The sequence below is a fragment of the Symphalangus syndactylus genome, chromosome 3 (genome assembly GCF_028878055.3).
Source record: "Symphalangus syndactylus isolate Jambi chromosome 3, NHGRI_mSymSyn1-v2.1_pri, whole genome shotgun sequence".
Classification (NCBI taxonomy): domain Eukaryota; kingdom Metazoa; phylum Chordata; class Mammalia; order Primates; family Hylobatidae; genus Symphalangus; species Symphalangus syndactylus.
The window spans coordinates 87,799,289-87,818,124 of NC_072425.2; the positions used below are offsets into that span (position 1 = coordinate 87,799,289).

Here is an 18,836-nt window from a genome sequence, read left to right on the forward strand (position 1 = left end):
CTCAGGCGGTAATGCTCGCCCACCCGCTGCTCACTTCCTGCTGTGCAGCCCAGTTCCAAACAGGCCACAGACTGGTTCTAGCCTGGGGGCTGGGACCCCGGTCTAGAGACAATGCTGTGGTTCTTAGGAAAACAGTCCTGCTTGATTCGAGGAGACAGGTATGTCTTCATATACTTGGAAATGCACATGATGGCATCTGGCCTCAATGGGCATCAGCATATCCCTGTGTTCACCTGCTCACTGCCTTCCCCCTGTAGGGTAACACGTGCCATCAGTGTCGACAAAAGACCATCGACACCAAGACAGTGTGTCGGAACCAGGGTTGCTGTGGTGTGCGAGGACAGTTCTGTGGACCATGCCTGCGGAACCGCTATGGGGAGGATGTCAGATCAGCATTGCTGGACCCGGTAGGAGCAGTGTTTGCATTTATTGTAAATTGTATTGGTGAAGGAAGCAAGCTAAAGATGGGCCTCCTGGGTTCTCACTGGGAACTGGGAGCTCCAGAATACTCTGGTTTTTCCCTTCCATTTGTATCTTAAGGCTCCAGGGAAAATGAAAAATAGGGATTCCTTCTGGAAGGAGAGCAAGCTGACCAGTGAAAAGAAGAATTTATGTTAGATTTTCCATTGTCAGAGCAAAACTTGCTTACAGTCCTCTAGTTTTGTCCAAGTAATCCCTGTACCTGTCCTTCAGCAAAGTGATTTCCCTCTGATTTTTCCTGGGCCAGGCTGAGAGGGAGGTGGAGATTGCAGTATAGAGTGCTCTCTGTGTGCCTGGCACTGTGCAAGCTGTCGCTCACTCTGTTATCATAAATTTCTTTAATCCCGTGAAATAGGTGTATAACCTCTCTCAGCTCCCTCGGTAAAATGAGACATAGTATCATGGTGAGTAGGCACGACCTTGAGCCTGGGGCAGTCCTGCTCCCACGTGTGACCTCTTAGGCAGCAGTCATGGGGTAAATATATCGTCCTCAATTGACAGACAAACTGGTGCTCAGGTCAGTCATTCAACAATAAGCACACATTGAAAGGGCTGAAATTCATACCTTGATATTTTGGAAACCTTGTGCTCCTAAACCAGGGCTGACATCCTGGGCCTGTGACCTGCATGCTCACACAGGGCCCTGTGCTTGGCCAAATGCTTGTGAAAATCTCCATAATTTTTAAGCAGGGAGCCCTAAAAGGTGTCACTTTCCAGTGTTTGCATGTGACATGGGGTGATCAGCCTTCCTGCCTTGTGAGGAGCCCCCTGGGATGTAGACTGAAAGATGCCATGTGATTAAAGGTTGGAGGAGAGGCCAGCTGAGCCATTCTGGATCCGAATCCCAGTTCTTGCCAGAGCCTGTAGATAATGAGGGAAGTGTCTGCTGTCATCTCTCTGTTAGGATTGGGTGTGTCCCCCCTGTCGTGGGATCTGCAATTGCAGCTACTGTCGGAAGCGTGACGGCCGCTGTGCCACAGGAATCCTCATTCATCTGGCCAAGTTTTATGGTTATGACAATGTTAAGGAATATCTGGAGAGGTAAGTAAGTAAGTCTCTAGCAGCTTACAAAACAGCTTGAAATCCTGAGGCTGAGCACAGGAGACCCTCTTGGCAAGTAGTTGTTGCCTTCCCGTGTGACTTACATAAACCACGAGTGCCATCCATTCTGTATCTGTTTGCATTGGAAAAGCTCAGGCCTGATATTTTACCTATTAGGGAATATTCTCCTTTGCTAGACTTTTCAACTCAACTCCACGTTGCCTTTAACCAAAATTTCTCCTTGAGGTGTATGACAGAAATGGAAGGAGTAAACAAGGCAGGCTGAGGGGAAAGACACAGATTATGAAGAGGCAGCCATAATCCTAGCGCAGAGAGGGAGTTCAGGACAAGAGGACAGAATGTGAGCTACCGGTTTCATTTATGTAATAAACTCTGAATTGTGGTTCTGGAATGCGGGAGTGAGGCAAGTCATGCTTGGGGCGTACTACACCGGAGGGTGTACTGATATATTGATGCATAAATTGTCAGGATTTCGAGTGTCAGGAGATCTGGGTTCTGGCTTTGTACTCTTAGGGGATTGTGGAACCTGTCAAGCCTAGAATGCTGTTTGTGTATTTGCACTACTTACCAAATACTTCTCATCTTTTTCTCAGCTTACAAAAGGAGCTGGTAGAAGACAAGTAGAGGAAAACAGAACCAGCCACCTCACCATAGAGTACTCCAAGACCTCACCATAGAGTACTCCAAGACCTCACCATAGAGTACTCCAAGACCTGCATACCATTTGTGCCTAAGATTTTTTACAGTTGTGTTTTTATACAGAAATTCTTTGTAGAAATTACTATTTTTTGTTAAAGATTGTTTATATGCTTACAAAGATTTCTCAGGAAGACAGCAGAGCAGAGGAATCTATATAGATGTATGCACAGACCTGTTTGTGTGCTGAACTTTGTTAAAAATATCTGCCAATGATTAAAAAGCCAATTTAAATGGGGTGGGGTTAAAGTTCAGGTAAATTAGAGAGAAAACATTGTATGAGCAGCTCCTGCCTTGATCTACCTTTGGCTTCCCAAACAGTGACTCCAGGCTAAGTTTGCCTTAGCACGAGTGACCACAGTTTAACAGACAACACACATCGTTTAACCTGCTCTTGGTCATTGGAAATTTACACTGAACAAAGTGCAATTAACTGCAGAACAGTTTTATTTTTATTAAAACTTGACTGAACAAAAGGGGACCGTCAATATTGTAGACACTTGAGGCCTCACAGAGTGCTATCCTCTTCAGGACTCACCTGGGGCCTGCTGCTTTTATATTTTGAAAGAGTTTAAGGGCTGATAATTTTTAATTTAATTTGTTTAAAAATTAAAATCTCCCTTCTTTCCAGCTGCATTGCTTTTGCATGTTCAGATATGATGTACTTTTTTTTTTGAGATGGAGTCTTATTCTGTTGCCCAGGCTGGAGTGCAGTGGTGCAACCTTTGCCTCCCGGGTTCAAGCGATTCGCCTGCCTCCTGAGTAACTGGGACTACAGTTGTGTGCCACCACGCCTGGCTAATTTTTTGTAGTTCTAGTAGAGATGGAGTTTCACCGTGTTAGCCAGGATGGTATCGATCTCCTGACCCACCCGCCTTGGCTTCCCAAAGTGCTGGGATGGATTGGGATTACAGGCGTGAGCCACCGCGCTCAGCCCTGAATAACTGACTTTCACCCCTTTCTTCACTTTTAAGAATGCACGTGTGAGTTACTAAAAAGTTATGATAGAATACATTAATGTACACGGGAACAGTGCAGCAACATGCTAGAAAATCCTCACTGCACTCCAGCTGAGGCTAGAGGAATGCCAGTGTTATCTTACGCTTCTAGCAGCAGAGCCACTCCGGCTAGAACCCATTTTGCAGTCTTCTCTTTGCTCTTCAGCCTGAAGGTCCAGATGTAGCTGGGGCCTCTCAGTTTGGTTCTATACACAGGGCACTCGTAGGTCTGTTTGGTTTCTTGTCTGTCCATGGGGGTGGCTTTTGCAAAGATGACCGGCATAGGGCATGCCAGCTCCTTGAGACGGGCTTCAACAATGGTTCCTGATTGGGTGTCCCAGCGGGCGCCTATGGCAAAAACATAACGGTTGAAATGGTGTGGCAGGTTGCTACTGATGATCAAGTTGTTTGATGCAATAAACATTCAACAAACATTCTGGTTGTGTCATATTTTTGCTTGTCAGTGGTATTTGTACTGAGCTGGCCTGACTGAGCTTTGAAAGGTAGGTTACCCTTCCTGCAGCGGAGGCACTGCTTTGCTTCCATGCGTAGTGGCTAAACTTTCCTGTGGAAGCAAGCTGATTTTATGAAATGGGATTCTAAGAGAATCCACATATATTAAACTAGTTTGCCCTCCCTTTAAATCTCCAGTTCACCACATTTCCTCCCCGTCGCACCTTATTCTCTTACACCAAGTTCCAGTTGTTCATTTACATCAGAACCTGTGGCACTTGCTTTAAAGTGAAAAAGGAACATCTTGGTAGGCACTAAGTGTCCTGTGGAATAAATGCATGGCCAGATAAATTTGGAAAATACTGCATAGTCTAACCCCCTCTTAGAGATTCACCCTATGCAGTAGCATCTTCAAGGCTTGGAGAAGTCTTGTAGTAAAATATTAGAGCAAATTTACTGACTGACAGTTTTTAAACAAACAGTAGAAGAAAGATTTTGAAATGATTATGTTGAAAAGCAAAATAATGTAAATTCAGTCTAAGTCTAATGTTATTCAGTGGCATTAACACCCAGATATATGTGCATAAATTTAAGTGATTGATAGCCATCACCCCAAATATTACAGTTTGGTTCACAGTGGACACACATCCCAGCATTGAAATTATTTAAGAGGAAGAAATGAAATGAGATAATGACTAGCATAAGGTTACTGTGTGAGTGAGGAGATGCTGAGAAACAGTAAGCAGAGGACAAACAAACACCGATCTGAACCTGAGTAAGAAAAGGTTCCCCACTTACCCCTTGGGGTGTCTTACCCTCCATGAAGAGTCCGTGGAGGTATGCACCTTCCCTTGCCGGGTGGCCATAATCTTCCTTTGTTTTTTTGGTAACATCAACAGTCAAGCACGTTTTATCCAGTGGCCACTCATTTTTTCGAGCCATCGTCTGCATGATTGCTTTGGAAATATAACAAAAATTGAACAGGACAAAAATGTTGCATATAAGGTTCCCAGGAGCTACCAGTAAATTGAGGCATCCTTTAGTCCCATAGGGTGTTTTAGGCTCTTGGGCATTTGCACATGGCTGCGCTGGTGCAGGGGTTGGCCAACTAAGGCCTGCAGGACAAGCTCGCTGTTTCTGTAAACAGTTTTATTGGAATAGCCACAGCCATTTGTGTATTGTCTGTGGTTTTCGCACTACAATAGCAGAGTAGCTATGTGGCCCTTTCCAGAAAATGTTGAATAGAGCACACCGTGCCCCACCTCACTTGGCTGCTCTTGCTGCTATAGGAGGTCCTTTCCCTCCTGCTGCTACTCGCCTGCCCAGGACTGTTTCCTCTATAGCGGCTGGTCCTTTCTATAATGGCTGCTACTTGAGGATTGGTGAGCAGAGCAAGGAGACACCGTCATAGGTAAACAAGGCAGGGCTTCTGGTTAGGGTATGGTCCTGTGTGCATCAGGGACTGCACTGCTTCAGTCCTTACCAGTTAAGAAGGACTGAGGGTTGAAAAAGCCAGAGAGCCACACGACAGCCGGAAGGGTGAGGTCTTGTGTCCAAGTATCGAGTTCTTGGCATCGCAGGAGGAGGTCACTGAACCTGGTTTATGGGAGGTAGGAAGAAATCAACTTGCTGTTCAGTAAAATAGCCATTTTCCAGTATGTTCTGGTGTGGGTGGTTAGGGCAGGGTGGTGGTGGAGGAGAAGTATACCACTGCTAGCTGGTAAAATCCCTGACAATTTGCAGGGCACTGTCCCTTTAAAGGGCTAGTTTGTTTCCCATTGGAGACTTGATGCCTGTAGCGCTTACATTAGAGCAAGATACACTGAGGAATGTGGAAAACTCATTTCCATTTATGCAACAACTTTTTTTAGAGCCTCTTTATGCTATGTGGTGACTATACAAAGGTCATCACCCTATGACTTGGACTGACAAGCACCAACTTGGAGGTATGGACAGGGTGTCTGAGGACCAGGGATGGTAAGGCTGTGATGGTGGTTACAAGACCAGAGTTGCCAGGAAAGCTGATAGGAAGAGGGAACAGCATGTGCGGAGGCAGTGGAGCACGTGACGGCAGTCTAAGCACGTGCAGTAGCTGCCTGAAAGTGGGGAGGAAAAGGTTAATAAGGAAAACAAGTCAGCCATGAATGGCATGCCAGTGGTTTGAGAAACGCTGCTGTTATGTACATATTCTCTTCTCTGCTCCTCACAATTGGGCAAGGTAGGAAGTATCTGCAGTTGACCTATAAGGAAGCTGGCTCACAGAGGCTAGGGACAGATGAACCTCTGATAAAATTAAGAGACAAGTGAAACCTTGAATTGTCAGTTTCAGAGGCTGCTTAAACGGGACCAGGAGAATGGAGTAGAGAGAGCATAGCCTCAATGTAAAAGCCAGAGTTCTCCACAAGGAAAGGCTGGCACTGAAGTTTTCTAGAACCTTGTCTGCTTCAGAGTTGCAAAGGAAGTGGGAGTGAATGAGGAAACACCCTGACAAACCACATGGCAGAAAATGTCTGCCTGAGATATTCGGCTGACTCTGGGCTGTAAAGAAGAAAAGGCTCAGAATGCTCACGTTCAAACTTGCGTCACCACAAGGAAAATTCCTGTGCCCGGACCTATATTAAGTTCTTCCAGATAGCTGGATCAGAAAAAGTATACTCAACGATAAGAAGAAGAAACAGCATAGGCACCACACAAAGGAAAAAGGCGAATAATAAGAAAAGCAAAGGCAGGAAGACATTTCTCTCAAAATGTTGCCATTATGAGGATAAACACTGCATCCAATTTGTAACAACTAAAACGAGTGATTGTTGATATAAACAAGATCATGACTTAGAAGGGATCAGGTAGGAAATAGTAAGGAAATTAAGTTTGAAGACCCCAGATAAGAAGTAGAAAATATAATTATAGAAATGAAAGCAAAAGTGAAACAGCCTAAGGGAGAATAATAAAAACAAATGGAAATAAAGAGGTAAAGGGTTAGAGTGAAAGCAATAAAATGAAAGCTGAAATGAGGCCAGACGTGGTGGCTCATATCTGTAATCCCAGCACTTTGGGAGGCCGAGGCAGGTGGATCACTTGAGGTCAGGTGTTCGAGACCAGCCTGGCCAACATGGTGAAACCCCATCTCTACTAAAAATAACAAAAGTTGGCCAAGCATGGTGGCATATGCCTGTAATCCCAGCTACTAGGGAGGCTGAAGGCAGGAGAATCGCTTGAACCCAAGAGGCAGAGGTGGCAGTGAGCTGCGATCACGTCACTGCACTCCAGCCTAGGCAACAGAATGAGAATCAAAAAAAAGAAAAGTGTAATTCTAGAAAATTTGAGTTTTCCTAAATTATACCTTTGAATCTATATAATCAAGGGCATATCATTTGGTAGAAAAGTTGGTAGAAAATTTGGTAGACAGTAATCAATACTAAAATATAAAGAATAATATGAACAATAAAGACTCCCTGGATGGCCAGGGGAAAACATGAAGCCATTTATAAAGAGAAAAGAAGTATGCTAGCTTTTGACATCTCCACGACAGCATTTGACAAGAGGAGAGTGATGGCTACAAAGGCCGCCAACTGAGGGTGTTATTATTTTTTAATAACTAGCCAAACTGTCATTCAGGTATAGACAGAAGAGTATATGGCATGAAAAACCACCAGCAAATCCAACAAACAGGAAGGTTTATAACCCAGGAAATAGAGAAGTCTTGAAGAAAATACTTATTTGTAAGTATATTTAAACTTCTCAGGAAAAGAGAATAATAGTCATAAAAACAAAAACAGGAAATTATAAAACTAAGCTAGGCACCCTTCCAAAAATATAAACAACCTGGAACTGATAATTATGGACTACGAAATATATTTTATTTTTTGAGACAGGTTCTTGCTCTGTCACCCAGGCTAGAATGCAGTGGCATGATCATGGCTCATTGCACCCTTGACCTCTTGGGCTCAAGCAATCCTACCACCTCTACACCTTGAGTAGCTAGGACTACAGTTGCATGCCACCACGCCTGGCTAATTTTTATTTTATTTATTTTATTATTGTTTTTTAGAGACAGGGTCTCATTATGTTGCTCAGGCTGGCTTTGAACTCCTGGGCTCAAGTGATCCTCCTGCCTTGCCCTCCCAAAGTGCTGGACATGAGCCACTGCGCCCAACCTGGACAATGAAATCTAAATAATTAAGAGAAGAAACAGATTGCAGACAGTTGAAGATATAATGAAGATCACCCAGAATTGATGAAATCTACAAGTATACAGTCGAGAGACACACTGAAAACGTTAAGAGGTTAGGCAGATAAATGTAGACATGAGGAGAATAGAGAGAAAGACGATATTCAGAGAAAAAAACTGCTACGACTTTTTCAGAATAGAAGCTATGGATGGAGTCTCACATTTATGATAGTACTTTAAAAATCCACACCTCAATACAATAGTAAAATTGTCGAACATCAAGGGTAAAGAGAAACATTTTAAAACTTTACTTGGGAAGGAATGGCAAATATTTAAGACCAGATCCACCCTCTATAATCAATGCTAGAAAACCATGGAGTTAGAACATCGAAGTCCTGAAGGAAAAATAATTGTGTCCTAGAATTCTACGTATAAGTAAACTACCAAGAATGAGAGTGCGGTGAGGACAGTTTCAGATACACAAGATGATTTACACCCCCCACCCCCCAAGCCCTGCTCTATATTTTATACTCTGATAAAAAAGCCCAGAACAAGATACAAAAAAGGCAATGATGAGCAAAGAAATCAGTACAGTATATTAAAGCAAAAATAATGATTGACCACAAACAGAACAAACATAATGTGGCTTAAAATAAGGTGGAACTACAATTCCAGACCAGAAGGAGACTGATGTTCAGAGGGAAGCTGAAGGCTCTAACATTGTGTTAGAAAAATCAAAAGTGTGGGCCAGGTGCGGTGGCTCACGCCTGTAATCCCAGCACTTTGGGAGGCCGAGGCGGGCGGATCATGAGGTCAGGAGATCGAGACCATCCTGGCTAACATGGTGAAAACCCGTCTCTACTAAATATACAAAAAATTAGCGCCTGTAGTCCCAGCTACTCGGGAGGCTGAGGCAGGAGAATGGCGTGAACCTGGGAGGCGGAGCTTGCAGTGAGCTGAGATCGTGCCACTGCACTCCAGCCTGGGCGAGAGAGTGAGACTCCGTCTCAAAAAAAATAGGAATGGTACAGTTGAGGTTCGTGGAATAATGGTTCAGGACAGCAGGGGGAAAGAAACTCAGCACCAAAAAGCCAGGAATAAACAGCTTTGTGAAACTTCCTGAATTGTTTGCCAAGACCAAGGAGCAATTAGGTGTAACATCAGCACAGATTACATTCAGTAATCTGTGAATTTCTGCCCTAGCTTTGTGACACATCTCTGCAGTTATACCCCCAGTCTAGTTTACTGCATACTGCATACCATATTACAGACTTTCAAAAGTTGTCTATGAGAAGGCATAGGAATCTCAGGCTTGCAAAGTAAAGTTATAAGGTGACACAAAGGCAAATTCAAGTTGCTTTCCATGGCCATGTAACTTAACAACACAACTCAGTGAGGGGATTCTCTTGCCATCTACATTTTTCAGATTTAAAAAAGAGACAGGTTATTTTGTCTAAGATCATGTATTAATGAGTGAGCGGCAGAATTTGAATCTTGCTCTGACCCTGTCTTTTAACTGATTTTTGCCTTTGATGCAATACACCAAGTAAACTCAAATGAAATTGGTGGAAGAGTTTTTTACAGTTACAGGTTGAGTACAGTCACAAAGCTCAGTCTGCATAGTTCTTAGGAAGCATTATTCAGAACACTAACCCAGCACCAAGGCTGCTCAGGGCCAGTGGCAGTGAGGATGGGGTAGCTTACCACTGGGCTAGGCCATAAGTAGAAGGATAAGCCAATTTGCTCCAAGTGTCTGGTACCGTGTCATAACTCAACGCAAACTGCTGGGCTTCCACAGCAGGAGATAATGCCAATTCCCCCTTGCATGGAGAAAAAAAAAAAGCCACATAGTGAATATCTTCCAATGTGCTGAAGTCTACTATAGCCTCACTTTAAGCTTACCTTCAAACTAAGGTCCAGTTGTTCAAGTGATACACGTATTTCCCGAATGAGAATATTCATCCTCTCACATTCTTGGAAGCAAACAAGAACATATGGGCTTCTATTTGAATTTTTTTGCATTATCTCTGCCATGTTGAACTCTTCTGGAAGTTTCTCCAAAATGTCATCCAAGACATTCTTAACCTTAAATCATTAACACAAAGATTTAGCTCCTTTCTATTTCAGTTTTGGTCATGGTGACTATATATATCCTCTACTCTTTGAAGTTCCAGAATACATCATACAACTTCTGAAGGTGCCTGCGAATGCATTTGAAGGATGCCTATGGCTCCCACTAGGTAGGCAGCATGGCAGTGCCAATTCCCTCAGCTGCCTCATTGGTGCCTCTGCACCAATGCCAGCACTTCCCCTTCCATGGAGCCCCAAATCTAGTCAAGAAGGAGCTACAGTTATTTGCAGTTTATTCACTTAACATTTAGGGAGTATAGAACTGTCATCAACTACATGTTATTTATATGTAAAGATATGATCAGAGGAAGTAGAAGCCTATTATTAGGGTACCATATTTTATAATCTGCTAAATTAAAAAGATCCTTTTAAAAGCCACACAAACCAGGGGCCGGGCACAGTGGCTCACGCCTGTAATCCCAGCACTTTGGGAGGCCAAGATGGGCAGATCACTTGAGGTCAGGAGTTCGAGACTAGCCTGGCCAATGTGGTGAAACTCTGTCTCTACTAAAAATACAAAAATTAGCCAGGCATGGTGGAGTGTGTCTGTAATCCCAGCTATTTGGGTGGCTGAGGCATGAAAATCGCTTGAATCTGAGAGGTAGATGTTGCAATGAGCCAAGATGGTGCCACTGCATTCCAGCCTGGGCAACAGAATGAGACTGTCTCAAAAAATAAAATAAAAAATAAAATAGAATAAAAGTCACATAACCCAAGTAAGGCTTTTAAGCATAAGCAAATTCTGTTGAACTATGATGCTGCCCTCCCAACCACAGCATCCTAAAATTCCTAGAGCAATTTAGATCAACATTTTTAACAAAGAAACTTCTATCTTCTGTAACTGTTGCTCTGAAGGAATGAAAGACATATATTAAAGGTATGAGTATGCACCTGGTACTCAGATATGCATACTAATTCTATCTAGACAGCTCCACTGAGCTGGAAAACCAGTCAATATCTAGAAAGGAGAAAAGATGGAAGAACTTTGCCTGTCCTTAGCCTCAGGCAGCTTTCCTTCTTTTCTTGGTTTCTCAGACTACTGCCTCTGGTTCTGACATCATGCCTGCCAGCTGGCATCACTCTAACAGGTAATTTATCAGGTCCTGAAATCTTAAACTCATTCACAGCAGAGGTAGACATTATATCCAAATGGCCATAAGCATGTGAAAAGATGCTCAATATTACTCCTCAATTGAGGATTGCAAAGTTAAAACCACTGTGAGATATCATTACCCTTACAAAATCACAAACAGATAGAGCAAGTGGAACTCACACGCACTGCTGGTAGGAAAGTAACTGGTACAGCCACTGGAGAAAACTGATTGGGAATACTATTAAAGCTACACATTATACCCTATTATCTGGCAATCCCACTTCTGGGTATAGAGAAATGGGTAGTATGAATGGATGCCTTTGGGAGTTACCTTTGCATATTGACTGTAGAAGAATGTTCATGGTTGTGACATTTCTATAAAAGTGAAAAACAATAAACAACCCAAACATCGATTCACAGTAGAATGGAGAATTTTATATTCATATAGAATTCAAAACAAAAATGAACCATTGGTACATGAACAACATGGATGAATCTCACAAATGTAATGCAGAATTGAAAGGAGTTAGATATGGATGAATGCGCACTGTATGATTCCATATATTTGGAATCAGGTAAAGCTAATCTGTGATGATAGAGGTAAAGATACTGATTATCTCTGGGGGAGATGAGGGGTATGTTGACTGATAAGGGGCATGAGTATCCTTCTGGAGTGTTGGAAATGTTATTTTGATCTAGGTGGTGGTTATATGAGTAAAACCTAGGTAAAAACGTATTGATTTGCACAATTAAGATTAGTACACTTCAGTACAAGTAAGTTATACCTCATTGCAAAAGAAAAGGAAGGAAAGACCCTCTACCTTTTCTTCTGTAGACTGCCCCAGTTCATCACCACTGAGTGCATTCCTGGGCTGCATCTCCAGCAAAGTTCTGAAGAGAGTGTTGGACGTCACTGTCAGGAATTCTATTTCAGCATTTGGGTGGAGGCCATACAGTGCCGGGCTTTCTGGAGGAAGCATCTCCTCTATGTACTGGTGGTAGCCTGCATAATCTAGGTAGGGTGGGGCAGCAAATCCTGGTGCCAGTATCAGTTCATCTTCAATCTTCAACCACAAAGGAAAAGTCAGTTATTCAAATGTAGGTAGGCATCCATTTTCACTTCCTCAACACTTTGAGAAGACCTTGACAAGAGGGCTCCAGCACAATGCTGTCTGGGTAGCAGGCTCCCTAAACTGTTTTATAATCAACAATTCTGCTCTATATGCAACACCAGACTGATCTCTGAGGAGGATCCCAAGGAACACACATTAATCCTATCTCTAAGAAGACTCAGTTTGCAGTGTGCATGGGGCAGTGTGATACACGCACACAAAAGGAAGGAGCCATCACGGAGCCTGGGCTACCCTATAACACATCCCATTCATTGATTCTCCCAACCATCCCCATTTCCCAGAGAGGAAATCAAGACTCTGATGTGAATTTGCTGAGGTAGACATTTGATTTTAATCTTAATTCTGAACTCATTTTGGTAGGACTCTAGCCTGTACTTCCCCAGGGCACCATACTTTCCGCAGTACTGCATCACATCATTTTATATATGATGTGAATTTATATACCTGAATTTTATAAATAATGATATGTGTGTTTAATGAAAAATGTGTGTGTATATAAGTACCATGTATAGGCCATATATACTAAGAGTCAAACTGATCCTACCTTCCCAGGACTTTGAGCTACTCACAGCAGAGTCTGAACACAGATGCTCTCTTTTAAGATCCACAAACCCTGAGAGCTCAATACACAGTTTCCTACTGAGTGAAAGGCTGGAGAAAGCGGGCTTTTATCATGTCCATCTACTTCAATAAGGCTGGGGCAAGAGGGTAGACATTCAATTTAGGGGGAAGTTTTGAACAAAAGCAATGTGAACAGCAATAACAAACTCTCTAAACATTAGAATGTAGAACTTCAAAATGTAACAAAAGAATTTATGAGCCTGAGTCTCTGACCAGCCATAAACACAGAGTCAATCAAGTGCTTACAATTTTCTAAGTAACAGTATAATCTCAGATTTATTTTTCCCTGATTGCTCTTCGGTTTCCAGGGACCATTAACCCCTCTGTTTTAATTCTCCCAGTCTCTTGCACCATAAATCCTGTCTGTCTGTGCACTTAAATGTACAGAGGAATGTTATTTTTAAACTATCACCGAATGTAGCTATTTTCTACCTAGATTTTCTGAGTCAGTTTCTGAAATGGGATTTGTCTGTAACTGTGTATGCTACGCTGTGGTCCCCTCACTATCACTTGGAGACAAAATGAATATTATTTAATTCATTCAGTAATATGTACCCGCCACCCAGTACACTACAACAAACCTTAGAAGTATAAATTCCATATGACCTCGTTATTAAGGAACTCAGAGTCTAAAGAGGACAAAGTAAGTGTGAATTTCCACACAATCATGTGCGTAACAGTGGTTTTCTCTTTCCTTCTTAAACCTGCAATCCAGGTTACTTAGAAAGCCTATGTCCTTAATAAGGATGCTCGACTGCTTTGTGAGAATTCCAAGTGCATTTTAAATATTCGACTCAGCATTTTTATTTTGTACCAGGAGGATTTTCAAGTTATCTAATCCTTCATATTGCCAGAAATGGAAATCTTGACCTGATAAATATGGGAAAGAAGAATTTGGACTATTCCACCACCAGTATCCATTGGCTTGGTTTTATTTATTCACATTTGTACCATTTCATGTTTATAAAGAAGAATAATCAAAATTTAAATGTCACCTGGCTCAGGGTGACCAAAATAAAATGGTACAGGAGAGTTAAACTCATTATTATTAGTCTATGATGGATAAAGTAGCCAGAATAAAAATATGAGCAAAATACGAATAAGAAAACCAAAACCTAGAATCCACATATCCCAACTGAACATTATTCCCTACAAACAAGTACTTGGTCTTCTCTGTTTGTGCTTACTAGGAAATTGAAAGAAATTTCAGAAGCCACAGTTAATCTGTCCTTAATAAAAACAAAATGTTAAAAACAGAATTTCAAGCAAAGAAACTGACCAAAACCAAAACCACCTGGAAAGGTTAAGCTGCCATGGGGACATTTGTTTGAATGCGTGCTCATGTACTGCTGATTGGATTGCAGATGGCCCATGATCTTTGGAAAGAAAATTAGTCTTTATAGACATGTGACGAGTGCCTTCCATACGGTAGGCAATGAGCAAAGCAAAAGAAAACAGCCAACTCAAAAGGGCCTGTGGTTCACAGATAGACAGCCTGGTTCAGCTCCCATCACGTAATGGGTTGGTGGCCTTAAGAAATGACAATTTAAGGCCGGGCGCGGTGGCTCACGCTTGTAATCCCAGCACTTTGGGAGGCCGAGGCGGGTGGATCACGAGGTCAGGAGATCGAGACCATGGTGAAACCCCGTCTCTACTAAAAAATACAAAAAATTAGCCGGGCGTGGTGGCAGGCGCCTGTAGTCCCAGCTACTCAGAGAGGCTGAGGCAGGAGAATGGCGTGAACCCGGGAGGCAGAGGTTGCAGTGAGCCGAGATCGTGCCACTGCACTCCAGCCTAGGGGACAGAGCGAGACTCCGTCTCAAAAAAAAAAAAAAAAAAAAAAAAAAAAAAAAAGAAATGACAATTTATCTGCATTTCAATCTCTGCATCAGTCAAGTGTTGCTCATAACAGCAACCTAATGGTTGTGGCCATAAGAATTTAATAAGGTATGCAAACAGCTCAGCACACAGCAGGCTCTTCTGTAAGTTTTGGTCTTCCTTGTACCCTAGCAGCAGACTCGATTTTAGTATATCTTGATTTTTCTAGAAGGAAAAAACAAAACCTGGGAAATGTCCTCCATACAGAGACTTGTGTTCCCTTTTACTTTAAGAAAACCATCAAGACTTTAATATACTCAAGAAGCCCTGTGAATCCTGATGCTGAATCTAGACTTTCTCCTTTCCCACTCAAGACGTGTTATAAAAAGCTGCTTTTTGCTAATGGGGCCATCATTGTAGAGCTCCCTACACAGTGGCCAACTTTTTGGCCTTTGGAGGAGGTTTGTTTGAGAAAGCTGTTATAATGCCTCAAAGAATCAAAAATTCTAAATAGACATTTCTTCAAAGAAAATACACAAATGGCCAATGAGCACATGAAAAGGTGTTCAACATTGTTAGTCTTCAGGGACATGCAAATCAAAACTGTAATGTGACACCACCGCACCTCCACCAGAATGGCTAAAATAAAAAAATGTGGACAGTAGCAGTGTTGGTGAGGATGTGGAGAAAACAGAACTGTCATACATTGCTGAAGGGAATATAAAATGGTGCAGCCACTGTTTAAAAAACAGGTTGGTGGTACCTGCAAATGATAAACATAGAGTTATCACTTGGCCCAGCAATGCCACTCTAAGGTACATATCCGAAAGAATTGAAAACATATGTCCACACAAAATTGGTACATAAAAGTTCATAGCAGCATTATTCATAATAGCCAAGAAGGAGAAAGAACCCAAATGTGCACTGACAGATGAGATAAACAAAATGTGGTATGTCCATACAATGGAACATTATTCAGATTTAAAAGGATTTGAGTACTGATATATGTTACAGCATGGCTGAAGCTTGAAAACATTATGCCAAGTGAAAGAAGGCTACATATTGTATGAGTCCGTTTTTAAAAATACCCAGAACATGCAAATCTATAGAGACAGAAAATAGATTAGTAGCTGTGATGGGCTGGGGTATAGGGGAATATGGAGTGGGAAACAAATGGTGACTGACTGCTAATGGTTACAGGGTTTTTTTTGGGGGGCGGGTGGGTAATAAAGCTGTTCTAAAACTGGTAATGGTTGCAGAATATACTAAAGACCTTTGAGTTGTATAATTTAACTTGGTAAATATTATGGTGTGCAAATTATATCTTAGTAAAACCTTTTTTAAAAACAGAATCAATAGAATCATGCTCAGGCAGAAAGAACCTCCACATCATGAAAATATCATCAAAAATTTGGATGATATTTTCGGCCAGGCACGGTGGCTCATGCCTGTAATCCCAGCACTTTGGGAGGCCGAGGCGGGCAGATCACGAGGTCAGGAGTTCAAGACCAGCCTGACTAACATGGTGAAACCCCATTTCTATGAAAAATACAAAAATTAGCCTCGCCTGGTGGCACATGCCTGTAATCCCAGCTACTTGGGAGGCTGAGACAGGAGAATGACTTGAACCTGGGAGGCGGAGGTTGCAGTGAGCCGAGATCGCACCATTGCACTCCAGCCTGAGTGACAGAGCAAGGCTCTGTCTCAAAAAGAAAGAAAAAAAAAATGAAATCATCTTTGTTGAAATCAGGGGCAGGCACAGTTATTAGAAACTGGAGAACCAGCATCCAGCCCACTATGTTGGACTCTATGAGATTATTGTCTTTTTTACATTTTCCTTTCTGGCATTTAATAAAAAACCGAACCCCCACTCCACTGCCTCTCCAAGTAGTGTTGGTAATGACAAGAAGCTCCAGTTCATTGTGAATTTAAACAAATGCATTTGCCCTTGGCCTTTTGGGTCAAAAATGCCATGGCCCAAAGTGCTGTTAGGGATTTTTAGACATTACTCAAGGTTGAATTATCATGCTGTCTTGAGAATGAAAAGGCACATTGGTGATTTTCTAGGCAATACCTTAATTTTACAAATGAATGAACTGAGGCACAGGGAAGCCATGCACAAAGCCAGACAGCAAGTCAGTAGCAGAACCAGAGCTCTAGTCTCCCATATTGCCCATGTTGTTCTCAGTGTCGGCCTGTACACCATCTACATACAGATACGAGTCATTGTTTTGGTGACCTGTGCTGCAAACAGCTCAGCACTCCAGCCAGGGCAGTATGGTGCAGAGAAAGACCGGCCTTCGGAGTCTGATTACTAGTTTAAATCCTGGTTCAGCTGCTTGACCTCTCTAAGCCTGAGCTTCTTTTTTGATGAAATGGAATAATACTTACTCTTCCAGATTATAGTGAGAAGAAATCATACATATAAAGAGTGTCATAATGACTCTTGGCACAGAGCAGGTATTTACAAAAGGATTCCCATTGTTATCACAGATTAATGTACAGCCAAGTATTAAATATATATAATGAAAATGTATACTTTATAATAAAAAGATTTCCCATTTATTAAGCATATTATTCTAGCATTGTACCGAAGTTTAAACCTGACAGCAAACCTGTAAGTTGATCATTCCGGTTTTGTAGATGATGAAACTGAGACTAAGAGAGGGTCAATTACATCATACGGCAAATACATAGAGGTACTTCAGTGTGAACCCAGGTGTTTTTTGTCTTTGTTTCTTACTTCAAAGCCCAGATTCTTATTCTATATTACTAAAATAGTTTGTATTATATGATAACTTTAAGGTGACCTGGTACCTTATTCTCTGAAAGTAATTTACTGTATTTCTTAATTAACGCTGCCAAATACATGCTTTATGTGAGAAGATGTTTTCTTTCTTGACTTTGGCCGGAGACCCTCTAAAGCCCAATGGAGAACTCTCTCTGAGAGCAAACTCATTTATTCAACAAGAAACTCACTGATCCTCCTACCAGCAAGATATCACTGAAAGCATTCCGATTCTTTTGATAAGAGCAGCAGAACTTTAAACCCCACGCCATGAATGGGTTGCTTTTTGATCATGTTCCAATGCAACCAAAGACACTAATTTCCAAGTATGTTAACCACTTGTGGGAAGTGGCAAAAAGATGTCCTGCAGATGAAGTGTTAGATCATGTTGCTAATCATATAAACAGCATGAACAGGAGAAACGTGCATGAGAACAAAATAACTGGGATTTGCAGCCTCTGACAGCAAGTCAGTTAAGTGCTTTAATTTCCTTTGGTGAGTTGAGGAGGTACCTCTGCAGTGAGGACGCCAGCTTGCAAAATGAAGCATTTCGATCCTGAAACCCTCGCCAGATCTGTATGGAAGATCAGGTACCTAAATTTCTAAAGGGCTTACACACATCACTGATGCTCCTTCAGGTTTCATCACCTATATTTATTTTACAATTATTTGAATGGGAGTTCAGGCTTGTGAAGGTTAATGGACTGCTGCATTTGGCAACAATAATTCTCCCCTCAGCCACGGGCCAGAGCCAGGGGAGGGACCGTCCGCGGGAGCTCCTCGCGGGGCCCCTTGCCCTCCACCATCATTCGGAGAAATCAGCCTCTGTAAAGGTCGCATGCCTGGCGTTGTTTAGCTTTCCCATCTCCATGGTAACTTGCTCCCAGACCTCTCCTGAGGAGTGACTTCCAATTGTGCTAAACTGGAAGTCTCTCTCTGACATGTGAAATCCTGCTCATAAGAACTAAGGAAAGACCACGAGACTCACAATCAAAAGAAACAATTACATAACATTGTGCATTTTTTGCACTGTCTCCAAACTGTTCCACATTATTAAAAGTAGTAACAAAATAATGTCCCCAGTTTTCTATATTAGACTAAAATACACTATTATTTTCCTGGTGTATTTTAGTCTAAAATAGACTAAATATTAGACTAATATGATTTTAATGATTTAATCTAATATAGACTAAATATTAGACTGATATGATATATTACTTCTCAAAATGAACTCGAGGAAGGTGATCAAATCTATATAATGGTTCTCTGAGGTGAAATTTTCAGAGAAACTATAAATAGGACATCGCTCAAACTATTAAAAGCATTGCTTTAAACAGAGTTGGTGTCTCGCCCAACTGGAAATAGACATGATATGGTGTACAGGTGCTTTAGGTTT

At 42.0% G+C, this 18,836-nt stretch overlaps 2 protein-coding genes across 5 annotated transcripts in view; one reads left to right on the forward strand and one right to left on the reverse strand.

Moving 5' to 3' along the window:
* The window catches only part of CDCA7L (cell division cycle associated 7 like), a 52,939-nt gene extending 49,269 nt beyond the window's left edge, over positions 1–3,670 (forward strand). For 3 of the 4 annotated variants that reach the window (XM_055272479.2, XM_063636317.1, XM_063636316.1), the window contains 3 exons: positions 258–407; positions 1,385–1,521; positions 2,136–3,670. In XM_055272479.2, the coding sequence (XP_055128454.1) occupies positions 258–407; positions 1,385–1,521; positions 2,136–2,166 (318 nt within the window). In that variant the 3' untranslated portion in view covers positions 2,167–3,670. The remainder of the gene's footprint in view (positions 1–257; positions 408–1,384; positions 1,522–2,135) is intronic. The other variant, XM_055272478.2, reaches the window with a different exon arrangement.
* DNAH11 (dynein axonemal heavy chain 11) overlaps positions 2,806–18,836 on the reverse strand; it is a 366,891-nt gene continuing 350,860 nt past the window's right edge. Inside the window, exons 77-82 of the mRNA XM_055272477.2 lie at positions 11,902–12,144; positions 9,760–9,942; positions 9,562–9,677; positions 5,173–5,285; positions 4,505–4,645; positions 2,806–3,584 (exon numbers count right to left, since the gene is read on the reverse strand). Coding sequence (XP_055128452.1) covers positions 3,337–3,584; positions 4,505–4,645; positions 5,173–5,285; positions 9,562–9,677; positions 9,760–9,942; positions 11,902–12,144 — 1,044 coding nt within the window. The 3' untranslated portion in view covers positions 2,806–3,336. The remainder of the gene's footprint in view (positions 3,585–4,504; positions 4,646–5,172; positions 5,286–9,561; positions 9,678–9,759; positions 9,943–11,901; positions 12,145–18,836) is intronic.